Raw genomic sequence first — 12,714 nt, 5'->3', positions numbered from 1 at the left:
TAGAATCAGGTGAGAAGGTTGGAAGTGAACAATTATATGGGGCTCTGCAGACTTGGGTTTTCAAATATTCTTTTCATTGTATCATACATCATGCTTCATAGAAATCAGCTTCATTGCGAGCACTTAACCCAATACGCAGCTGTTAATTTCCTTGACAGGATTTTTAAAAATGAAATATCATCTACACATTGTTTGTGATTCTTTCCCCCTCTCTGGTTTCAAAATTAAATTAGACAGAGCAGATGTGACAAGTGAGATGAAGGTTGGTTTGTGTTACATCTGAATTTTTTTTTGATGCACTCTCAATTTCTGCTTTGTATTGCAAATTTCTGACACAGTCCTCCCACCTGACTCCAAATTGGAATCTGATACAGAAAGCTTCTTTTCAAAAAAAAAGTCAAGAGGTTGTTGATAAGTTTACGTTTTGACAGTTTAAAATTTCCCTTTGATTTCTGACACGGATTTCAAGTTCTCTTGTCATCTGGCCTTGAAACAAAAAAACTTCAAGAGTTGTCTCCCCAACCAATTTGTATGTGTTCAAGGCTACAATGAATTATATCGCCCTCAAGTTGGTGTACAGATTGGCTGCCCTGGAGACCACGCTTGAGGGCTAACACCTGTTAGCTGTACAGACCCAATGAAAAAAAAAAGTCTTCATTAACTCGAGAAATCAAAGCTTAAGGATAAAAATATAATTTTACCTCTTCCTAATCCTGAGCTTCCAGAAATGACCTTTGACACAGGAGCTTGTGTGGTATGTGGTGCAGATTTCACAGATTTTTCTTCATCTTGTCTTCCCTTTCAGAACAAAGAAATCAGAGAAATGGTGGTGAAAGTAGCTAACAACCTTGTCCGAAAGAACAGAGCATCCACTAGAAGTATGTAAAAAAATATAGAGTAATTCTACTTACTTGAGGCTTTATTGAGTTAAACTGACAAGTAATAATTAAGAGGCTAAACGCCAGCATCGAAATTGAGCAGTAAACGCGGCCACACAGAAAGTTGGAACAGCCTTCCAAAACCCTAGGGTGGGTTGGGAGAGGTCACTGGTCAGGGTAATTTCAGGAAAAGCTAATTTCTCAACTACCTTTAGCAGGTGGCGTGGCACTCAAAGACTATTTACTGAAACTAGACGAAGGAAGTTAAAAAAAAAAACAAAGGTCATGACAGACAGGAAGAAATGGAGAAACTAAATCCTCTCATCTATTTCTTTAAACGACTGCACGAAAAATTCAATGAAACGAAGCAGAATGGATGGAGGGGACTGAATCAAGCAGCCAGCAGGTATTAAGACGGCAAACTGAGTGAGTCAAATAGCTGAGGAAGCTAAATAAACAAACAGTACAAGGCACACAAACAGGGACTGCTACACCTGCGGGAAATGCGAGTTTATATGAAATGTGTTTCATCCCCTGTCAAACCATTTTCTTAAAAAGGAAAACCCAAAGGTGACCGTGTTAACCATTGCAGCTGGTGACACTGCTGCCTGCAGCAAGGTCAGAAAGGAGTAAAGGGAACAGAGTAAGTATTGTTTTTCCAGCACACAGTAAAAACAGAGCAGGGAACACTTTTAAAGCGCAGCTGTGGTCACGTTTCCTTGCCAGTGACATTGATCAGATTCACACAACACCATGGACATCTCTTTAATTATTCAGGTACCATCACAATTTCTGCTTTAATGTGCGAAAACATAGAGCACGGTTGTTATTAAAACAAAAGGGAATGGGAGGGCCTTGAGTCATCTAAATTTCCGCCAGCGTGATGATCAGTGTTGACTTATCATGCGTCTGGGTAATTTGATTAGAATAAAGATCCAAACATGCGGTCTGACACTGGGATCTTCGCATCTGTTATCAAAGACTTGATTAGTTTTGCACGAACTGCAAGATTAAACTCTCTGGTTAGTGAAATTCAAACCACCTGCATTATAGATCGACATCAATAGGGATAATTCTACTTTTCCAAATGAGTAAATCCAACCTATATTAAAAAAGAATTAATTAATAATGAGTTTCAGGTAGGCAAAATTTAGCATCTGTGCCTGGGATTACAATATCAAAGCGCACTGCTGAAACTCTTGTCGTCTTTATTAAGATTTAACTCAATTTAAACATCACTTTTAGACCAATTTCCTTTCATGAATTAATAAAAGTCCTAGGATTTTGCAAATTATTGTTTCATAATTCATTACCAGCCACCATTTAAAGAATGACTGGCAGCTAATAAGATATTGAGCTGCCCATTGTCTGTAATTTTAAAGACATAAAAAGTCAATATATGTTTCTAATAAATTACTAATATGATCCAAATGATAATATTTTTAAGCAGTTTTTATTTCCTTTCAATTTTATATTGCTGCATATATGTGTGTTGGGACTATGCAGACACAGAGACTTGCATTTATATGGCACCCTTCATGACAAAAGGCTGGTCCAATTGCTTCATAGCTCATGAAGCACTTTTGAAATGTAATTACCTTTGTTATGTAAGAAATGCAGCAGCCAATTTTCACAAAGCAAGCTTCCTCAAATAGCAATGTGATAAGGACCTGATAATCTGTTTTTGTGATTGAGCAACAAATATTGGGCAGAATCTGGTGGTGAGGAAATGGGTCCAATTCACCGATGGGAGAACCGGTGGGAGCCTGGTGCTATATCGAGGTAATCAGGCACTTACTTGGTCGGCCTCCCACTGAATTAAGGTCCTTGTTGGACGGCAATCCCGCCCCCGCGAGGTGCCAGCCAATCAGAGGCTGGCAGCTCTGCAGTACCTGCAGCAATACAGAGAGCGGTGGCTGCCGCCAGTATTGCACTGAGGCTACTCATGGGCTAAGGAATGGATCCTCTGCAGACTGGTATGTGGGGTGGAATGGGGTTCTCAGAGAGGGAGATGCCAGCCAGGAGCCAACAGCAAAGACAAGAATGTGACTTACTGTGGATTTGCCCCCCCCATCCACAACCCATCCACCCCTCCCATCTGATGCTGAGTCCCTCAATCGGGCACGGCGCTCCTTTGAATGAGAAACCCTCCCCAGAAGGCTGCAGGAAAAAGCAACAGGGTTTGCTGCACTGCCTCCTCAGATGGCAAGTCCCCTGCCTGCCGCTGGTTGAATACCAATGGCTCTTAACTGCCCATTTAAAGAGCCTCAACTAACCTTAGGGTGGGAAAGCAAACCACAACCTTCCCATTCTGACTTATATGGAGGGAGGTGGGAAGATGTGGAAGTTCGGCCCTGCACCCTCTAACCTGATCATAACTCCCTTTCCTCCTCCAAGCTCACCTCCAGGCGGGGCGGGGAGTTGGGTGGGGTGGGGGCGGGGGTAAGAGTGACCAACTGAGTCAAAGCTGACACTGAATAATGGTTAACCATGTAAATAAATGCATAAAACTAATTACATTACTGCAGCATCATTATATTTCTCAGTCTAAAAAGGCACGTACATCTTACCAAATCCTTGATTTTTAAAAGCTATATATTGGATCCACCCTCCAGGACTTGCCCTTTTCATTGTTCAATGTATTTGTACTTCATTGTGGTATCATAAAAGTACATTAAATCAGGTATATAGAATTCCCGGTTCAGCTAACAAGCTGAAATGGAATTTACTGAGCGAGAGACAAATGCTATTAATGATTATGGTCATCTAAAATAATTTAATATTTTGGTATAAAACGGGAAAAATCAAAACAAAACAAAGGCCTTGATTCAACCAAATGGGAGCAAAGTCCCATAGCGAGCGTGTTTCCCAGCGCTCGCAATGCCGAGAAACACATGGCCATTCAATACGACTCGTGTCATGTAAGGTGCCTCAACGGGAACGCACAGTCGAGGCTGTTTTGAACACTGGGAGCTCTGCTCGCCGAGGCCCCAAAGCAATCCCCAATCTCCCCCCCAGCCCAAACACCATTGGAGGGATCCAGGTGGCACTGCCAAGATGCCAGGCTGGCACAGCCAGTATGCCAAGGTGGCACCAGCAGTGCCAGGGAACCACCTTGCTCAAAGGGCTTGCAGCTGGGGGCCTCAATTCCCTGGGACACCCCCAGAAATGCCATTGGTTCACGTTTGTGGGGGCCAGTGCTGAACGGCGCACGCCCGAGGTCTCCAAGGCAAAGGCGATAAATCCCAAAGCCTCAGTTAGCGGGAATCTGCACTTTAGAGTGAGACTAGCTGTCTCGCTCTAATATGCAGATTTGCCAAAAAGTGATCCCGCCCACAATGAGCAGGATTTACATCGCAACGTCTCGCAAGATCGCGTTGGATCTCGCAAGGAGTTGCAAGCCGGGTAGATCCCAGGAGTGGGATCTCCAGGCTTCTATTGACCATGTTGCGCCAGGGCGAGAACTTTCATGATGACTAAATTGTAAACAAACTCTTCGATGAGATTGTTAGAGCAAATCGCAAGTAAAATAATGGACTTTCATGCATAATTGCCAAAACATTTTTTGGAGCACCGGGACAATGTGAGAAGCTTAACGAATGATAACGGTGATGAAATCGAAGATGGAGCAGGGAATAGTTTATTAATATACTCAATTTTTACTGCATTAGAAGATTCATTGAACACCAAAGCAACATCAAAGTGTTGCATTCAAATTGAGGACTTTCACATCAATGCGGTGCAACAGGTGGTAAACCTCTTGTCCATGCAAATAAGAGTCCTTATAAAGTAGTGAGGAGCCTGATTGCAATTTCTAGTGATACTTGTTTTAGAATAAACATTCCTCCAGTTCACTGTCTGCTGATCAAAGGTTGCTCACAAACCTTTAGTTACACGAGTATTGTTGTGCAGTCAGAATGAGCAAAAATGGCAAAAAATACTGCTGGCTTTGGCTCGCACAGACCCATCCCCAATCAACTCCCCCCAAATAATCGTGGAGGTGGGGAGGGAGGGAGAGATGCTGGAAACACCAGCAACAAGAAAATCTCAAACCATCCATATTAAGTCTTTGCTAAACCTTAACCACACTGTGAGCTGGCTTACCTTCGGTACAGTTTGGCGCAAGCGGAGACATTGCAAATTGGAATCCTGATACTCCAATGGGACTGGAATCAGAGTGCCATTCAAGCACTCAAGATTCCATGCCAGCTCAGGCTGCTACTGCTGACCCTGATGAATTTGACACTTTTAAAAGTTTACAATTTGAAAATATTCAGATCCCTAGCAACAATTTACTGCATGCAGGAATGAGATTCAAACAGTTTAAATTGTTCTCTTTTTGATGAGTAGCTGGCATTAGCAATTATGATGTCACAAAAAAGGGCATTTACGTTCTAAGTGTGAGCTTAAACTTCCTGCTGCAAATTTAATGAGCTGTCAGTGCGTAAATACAGAATGCTTTTAAAATTAACAGGGAGATTGAGAATGAGATGTGTTTGTGCAAGACAAACAGCAGAATGGAGCAAACTGCCCAGCAAGTCCTGATGATTAGCAACTCACAATGTAGATCATTTTAGCTGAGCTAGCTGGCCGATTGGTGCATTGGTACTGGCATTCGACACTTGAGTAGGGTGCTCTATCCAAGGGCCGGGGCAGACTCGATGGGCAGAATGGCCTCCTTCTGCACTGTAAATTCTGTGATCCTCTCCTGCTCCCCACCTCCCCTCACTCCTGGCCTTGCCTCTGCCTCCATGTCCCACCTGCCACTGGTTTCGCAGACGGCCAAAATTCTGGTCACATAAAACCACTTTTGTTAGTTGTCCACAGTTCACTGGTCAGATTCAAAATGAGGCCTGGGCAGCAACAGATGAGTCAACAAAATAGGCAGGCAACCTGCCCACGCTGGTGAGGCCACAACTGGAGTATTGTGTTCAGTTCGGGTCACCACATTACAGGAAGGATATAATTGCTCTGGGGGTGGGGGGGCAAGAATGTTGCCAGTGCTAAAAAGGTGTAGCTACGAGGAGAGATGGGAGAGGTTGGGGTTGTTTTCCTTGGAACGGAGAAGGCTGAGGGGTGACTTGAGTGAGGCATACAAAATTAGAGGGGTAGAGACAGAGCAGACAGGAGGACCCTGATTCCCTTGACAGACAGTTCAAAAACCAACAGTCACAGATTCACAGTAAGTGGCAGAAGGATTAGAGGGGGCATAAGAAAAAACCTTTTTTGTGCAGAGGGTGCTGGGTGTCCGGAATTCGCTGCTCGGGTTGGTGGTGGAGGCAGGGACCCTAAACTCTTTTTTAAAAGTACCTGGATCTGCATCTTAAGTGCTGTAGGCTGCAGGGCTATGGGTCATGTGCAGGAAGATGGGATTAGAAAGGGCACCTGGGTGTCTTTGGGTCGGCATGGACAAGATGGGCTGAATAGATTTGTTGCTTTTTTCACTGGAAGTGCTTCTTTCATTCATATATTTCAGTTATGTTGTGGTTTATTTTGAACCCTTCTCATGACAATGGTGAGGGATAAAATGGCACTAAGCCTTCACCACAATTACATGCCAATCAAGAAAGCAAGCAAATTCAATTCCAAAATGCGAGTCCACTGCTTATCTTCAGAATGTGCTTATTATTTTCCTATAATGTTGCATCTTTTATGTTCCTGTGATGTTCCTCAACAAGGTTATATATCCACTGTTTTGCATCATTAATCCACTCCTCTCAGGCAGTATTTAATGCAGGATTCTGGGTTCTTACCTGCTGGTTAGAGCCGGTGAGGACCCCGGGTTGCCTCCTCTGGGCAAGGCCTGCTGAATTAAGTGCCAAGTGGCCAGCGAGCTGAGAGGAATGGATTAATGATGGAAAACAGTGGATCAAGGACCCCAGGGGCCGAAATACTACCCTCTTGAGAGCTGCCTATAGATTGCTGGCAGCACCACTGGGGAAGCAGTGGTACATCATGCACTCAGGGGGAGATTCAGAATCGACGAGGGGCCCAGGACACTGGTGAATGAGGGAGGGATGGAGGTCACAGGAGACGGGGTAGGGGACCAGCAACAGAAGCTAGAGCTGGCTCTCAACATAGCTCCCCTTTCTGATGCTGGGTTCCTGAATCAGGCACTGAGTACTGTTGTAGGGCGTTGTTAACAGTTCGGTAGGTCTGAAGAAGTCTTCAGTCATATGAAGGTTAACTATAAGACATTATTAACTATTAGAACTATTCATAAATTATACAGTAAAGCAGGGTTTCCCAAACTTTGAGCAGCCGAACCCCTAGTGATCATCAAGAGTCGCGGGGAACCCGAAGCAGTCTCTAAATGTCAACAACCCTATTTTGCTTCAAAATAGGTGCAAACATAGAAATCAAATGTAAACAAGTCTTTTGTAACTATATCGATTCATGTATTAGGAATTTGGACGAGGAACACAGTCACATTGGCCCCCTCACATTAACCTTTGGAAGTAATACCCACTTTAGGAGTGGTTAATCTGGTATAACTAAAGAGACGCTCATACCCTTCTCTCACACACACGCTCACTCAACCCCTCTTTCATACACGTGTTTACCACCCCCTCTCTCTCTCTCTCTCTCACACGCACCTCTCTGATGCCTGACCCCCCCCCCCCCCCCGACTCTCTCGCACATGCTTCTCCAAGGACTGAACGCTCCTGCTCTCTCTCGTACACTTCTCTCCGAGGCCCGATCCCTCCTGCTCTCTCTAGCACACTCCTCTCGGAGGCCCGATCCCTCTTGCTCTCTCGTACACGCCTCTCCAAGGCCCGAACCCTCTTGCTCTCTCGTACACTCCTCTCCGAGGCCCGAACTCTCCTGCTCTCTCGTACACCCCTCTTCGAGGCCCAAACCCTCTTGCTCTCTTGTACACGCCTCTCCGAGGCTCGAACCCTCCTGCTCTCTCGTACACGCCTCTCCGAGGCCCGAACGCTCCTACTCTCTCGCGTACACTCCTCTCGGAGGCCCGATCCCTCCCGCTCTCTCGTACACGCTGTCATGATATGCAAACATGCAACCAATGAACACTCAGAATAGAACATAACCAATGGGCAGTCAGGTCACTCAGAGGTGGCATCACCACAAGGGGGCATGACATAAACACTATAAAAGGAATGAGGCACTCACACCCTGCCTCTTTCCACAGACAGACATCTAGAGAGTTAGACAGGGTTGATCAGCAGCATCACACCCCAGCACATGGCTTAGAGCAAGCTGGTACAGTTAGACTGAGTTACTACAGTTAGGTAGCAGAGAGTCGAACTCATTTGAGAACTGTGTTAATAGTTCAATAAACACGTTGAACTCATTTCAGAGTCTGGAGCATCCTTTACTTAAGACTGCATCAAGAGCAGCCTGTGTTACCCGAAGCAGCGCAACACAACATGATACCAGGAGTGACTGTTCAATCTATTTAGTTCAACTCATCAAGATCCGTGACAACCAGCTACTGAATACAGGCACAATGGACAAGATTCAGGCTCCTCATCAGCTCAGGACCACCGGCAATCTTAGTGCCAACTGGCGATCATTCAAGCAGAAATTTCACTATACGTGGAAGCATCTGACCTCAATGGCGCGACCGATGCTCGGAAGATAGCTCTTCTACTCACCACTGCGGGTTGACCATACAATAGAGATCTTCAACTCCTTTCACTTTTGCAAACGGCAGGACAAAACGAAGTACCAAACCATCCTGAACAAATTCGACAGCCACTGTGAGGTGGACACCAACGAATCCTTCGAGCGCTACATCTTCAAGCAGAGGATGCAAGGTAAAGACAAATCCTTCAACTCCTATCTAACTAACCTTAGACTGCTAGCGCAATCCTGCAACTTCGGTAATATCACTGACTCCATGATCAGAGAACAAATCGTTTTTAGAGTCCACTCTGATCCTCTGCGAGAGCAATTGTTGTAAATCAAGCACATGACCTTGCCAGTCGCGATTGAAACGTGTACTGTGCATGAGCACTCTAAAAATCGCTATTCACAGTACAAAACGGCAGAAAGTGAAAAACAAGTCTCCCACGAGGTGAAATGAAATGAAATAAAAATCGCTTATTGTCACAAGTAGGCTTCAAATGAAGTTACTGTGAAAAGCCCCTAGTCGCCACATTCCGATGCCTGTTCGGGGAGGCTGTTACGGGAATTGAACCGTGCTGCTGGCCTGCCTTGGTCTGCTTTCAAAGCCAGCGATTGAGCCCTGTGCTAAACAGCCCCAGGTGGAGAGTGTTCAGGCCATCTCCCGGATGCAGCGCCTCCACATTGACGAAAGCGGCCATTTTGCTCGCTCTTCCCGGGGCCCGACGCATGCGTAATGCGATCAGGAACACGAAGCGGACGAAAACCGCACTGCGCAGGTGCAGACGTCTGAGAACCGCACCGCACATGCGCAACGACGCACTGAGCGTCATGATGCCGACGTCATGACGTGTGCGAACTGCGACACCGCCCATTTTCTTTAAAACTGCCCTGCAAGAGGCAAACGCTGTTTAAACTGTGGAAACCAAACTACTATGCAGCCCTGTGCCGATCTGCACCACCAGTCAGTAACCAGCGCTCCCAATTCCAACAGCAGCGCATCAGAAGTGTGCAACACCAAATGCAGGACTCTGATCCAGCAGTGCGACGGATCCAGATGATGAATACCTGGACAACACTTACCGAGTGGGCATTATTACGAAGTGCGAATACGCCACACCGGACACATCGCGAGTCCAATCAATCCTGGCCGTGGATTCCGAGGACGAATGGCGAGCAGTGATGAAGGTCAACCACTGCCCCATCCAGTTCAAACTGGACACAGGTGCCTCCGCCAACCTGATTTCGCAGGTGGACTTCAAGAGAATCAAGAAGCCCCCCACAATCCTTCCAGCTGCCTGCAAACTCCTGGACTACAATGGAAACGCAATCAAGGCACTGGGGTCCTGCCATCTGCAGGTGTCCAGCCGACACACACAAGCAAGCTTACACTTCGAGACTGTTAAACCAGACAGGGCGTCCCTGCTCGGTGCGCATGCCTGCAAGCAACTGAACCTCATTCAAAGGGTCTACACCATGACGCCGTCCCATTCGGATCTTCAAGCCAGCATCAACGACATCCTAACCCAGTACCCAGATGTATTTAGCGGGATGGGCACGCTGCCGTATGAGTACTAGATTCAATTGCGGCCTGATGCCAAGCCAGTGGTCCAGGCAGCACGACGTGTCCCTGCTCCACTGAGAGAGCGCCTGAAGGCAGAGCTCACGAGTCTACAACAAAAAGGCATCATCTCCAAGGTCACTGAACCAAAGGGGTGCACATCGTTAAGCAGCTCATCTGCAAGGCCTCGGACTCTGCTTCCGACATACACCTTGCACTACTTGTGTACCGCTGTCCACTGGCATGTCGCCAGCTCAACTGCTGATGAACAGGGACCTGCGGATGACGCTTCCAGCCATACACCTGCCCAACCTTGATCACCTCCCTGTGCTGCAGAAGATGCAGCAGCTTTGCGACAGCCAGAAACAGGGCTATGACGCACATGCCACCGACCTGGATGTGTTATCCCCGGCAGACACGGTCAGGATCAAGATACCAGATGGTGGGTGGTCTGCTCCGGCTGTCGTTGTTCGACAGGCCGCGCCCAGATCCTATGTCATACGTATGGCTAATGGCTCCATTGTGCGAAGGAATCGAAGGGCACAGCGAAAAGTTGCTTGCCCACAACCACTTTCCCCTCCATTTCCACATGTCGAATTGCCACCTCCAGACACCTCGAACCTCGAGGCCACCAGTCGTGCCTTCCACTCACCTGTCAAGACACCGTCATCCCCTCCACCACCCCTCCGGCGGTCGACAAGGATCAGACGCAAGCTTCAGAGACTGGACTTATGAGCATTTGTTTTGTTTGTTCTGTTATGTATTCCTCAGTCAGTCACATTAGATAGACACATTCACATGTATATACATCTTTTAAAAAAAAGGGGAGATGTGCAAACATGCAATCAATGAACACTCAGAATAGGACACAACCAATGGGCAGTAAGGACACTCAGAGGTGGCATCACCACAAGGGGGCATGACATAACGTCTCGTTGCCATGCCGTGAAAGGGTGTTGGCGATCGTGGTAATCGATTGGTCCACAGTCACGCTTGGAAAAGGTACTAACGTTTTTTGCTGTTGCCTTCTCCAAATGGCTGACCAGGAAACACTTTTGCATTCCATAGGTGTGTCAGAAAGATTTACAGATTGCTAATCAACCTGTTTGGTCGTACTATACCTACCTTCCGTGGCCATAAAGTCAAGTGGGATTTGAAACCAGAGCTTTTGGCCCAGAGCTAGGATTCTACCACTGCGTCACAACACCTCCACTTATTTTTATTAATTCATGGGATGTCAGCTTTGCTGGCATGGCCAGCATTTAATCTGCATCATCAATTGCCTCTAAGAAAGTGGTGGTGAACCGCCTTCTTGAACCACTGCAATCCACATGGTGTAGGTGATGCACAATCAATACGCTTGAGTTCACGTGGAGTCATATCGATTCAACTTTAATCAGGTAGAACTGTACCCAGCAGCGAAGTTACAGAAGTGAAGGCTGCTGAGGACGGCACAGGTTCTTATACCCTGCCTCTCTCGGCAGGGCTATGTACATTGCCCAATGGTAGACCCCGCGGTCTAGCCAATGATTATTCCTCTCTCTGGTACCGCAATACCTGGTATTACCATATTAGGTATATCCACAGTGCTGCCAGCGAGGGTGTTACAGGATTTTAACCCAGTAAAACTGAAGGAATAGCGATATATTTCCAACTCAGGATGGTGAGTGGCTTTGAGGGGGAGGTCTACGTGGTGGTGTTCCCATGCATCTGTCCTTCTAGATGGTAGTGGTTGTGGGTTTGGAAGATGCTGTCTAAGGAATTTTGTGAGTTCCTGCAGTGCCAACTGGCAGTGCCCCATGGGCATATTGGCAGTGCCAGGGTGCCACACTGGCAGTGCCTGGGTGGCACCAGCGGTGCAAGGGTGCCATCCTGCCTAGAGGGCAAGCACCTGGGGGCCTCCAATCCACTGGGACTGCCCCACAAGTGACGTTCCATCAGGTCCCCGTTTGAGGACATCAGCACTGAACAACGCTTGCCCAAGATATCCACGGCATGGGAGCCCAAAATCTCCACGGCATGGGAACTAGATCTCACGCCTTGGTTAGATCTCGGGAATGTATATTAGAGTAAGACTAGCTGTCTCACTCTATTATGCAGATTTGCCAGAAAGTTATCCAGCCCATAATGGGCGAAATTCATATCATGATGTCTCGCAAGGTCACGTTAGATCTCGAGAGGCATGGAGAGTCGGGTAGATCCTAGAAGAGGAATCCCCCGGCATCTACTGGTTGCGCTGTGTTGCTTTTCGGGTGCAATGTGGCCGGTAGATCTTGCCCTAAGTGTGGGCTAGCCCAGAGGGAAACTCCCCACAGTCTGAAAATATGACTAAGTGTGGTTAGATATTGCTGGGGAACCCGCCAACAGAGCTTGGGAGAAACTTACAGCCAAACCCGCCTGAAATGACACTTAGAAACTTTTCCGTTAGATCGCACTCATTATGACTAGTCCAGTTCAGTTTCTGGTCAATGGTAACCGCCTGGTAATTGATAGTGGATAATGGCTATGGTAATGCCATTGAATGTCAAAGGGCAATAGTTAGATGGTCATTGTCCAGCACTTCTGCATCATGTATATTACTCGCCACTTGTCAGCCCGAGCCTTGATGTTGCCCAGATCTTTGGACATGGACTGCTTCAGTTTCTGAGGAGTCACAAATGGTGCTGAACATGTTGCAATCATCAG

General features: G+C 46.7%; 1 protein-coding gene and 1 long non-coding RNA gene across 4 annotated transcripts in view; one reads left to right on the top strand and one right to left on the bottom strand.

Annotated features, from left to right (window-relative positions):
* The window catches only part of LOC140393235 (uncharacterized), a 407,232-nt gene that overhangs the window by 131,567 nt on the left and 262,951 nt on the right, over positions 1 to 12,714 (bottom strand). For both annotated transcript variants that reach the window (XM_072479489.1, XM_072479491.1), the window contains exon 12: positions 702 to 798. In XM_072479489.1, coding sequence (XP_072335590.1) covers positions 702 to 798 — 97 coding nt within the window. The remainder of the gene's footprint in view (positions 1 to 701; positions 799 to 12,714) is intronic.
* The window catches only part of LOC140393237 (uncharacterized), a 246,488-nt gene that overhangs the window by 180,407 nt on the left and 53,367 nt on the right, over positions 1 to 12,714 (top strand). The window contains exon 2 of one of the 2 annotated variants that reach the window (XR_011935550.1): positions 806 to 878. This is a non-coding gene — a long non-coding RNA (uncharacterized lncRNA). Of the gene's footprint in view, positions 1 to 805; positions 879 to 1,148; positions 1,285 to 12,714 lie in introns of those variants that run through there. The other variant, XR_011935551.1, reaches the window with a different exon arrangement.

Source organism: Scyliorhinus torazame, chromosome 16, assembly GCF_047496885.1.
Source record: "Scyliorhinus torazame isolate Kashiwa2021f chromosome 16, sScyTor2.1, whole genome shotgun sequence".
Taxonomy (NCBI): domain Eukaryota; kingdom Metazoa; phylum Chordata; class Chondrichthyes; order Carcharhiniformes; family Scyliorhinidae; genus Scyliorhinus; species Scyliorhinus torazame.
This window is presented reverse-complemented; position numbering and strand designations above follow the sequence as displayed.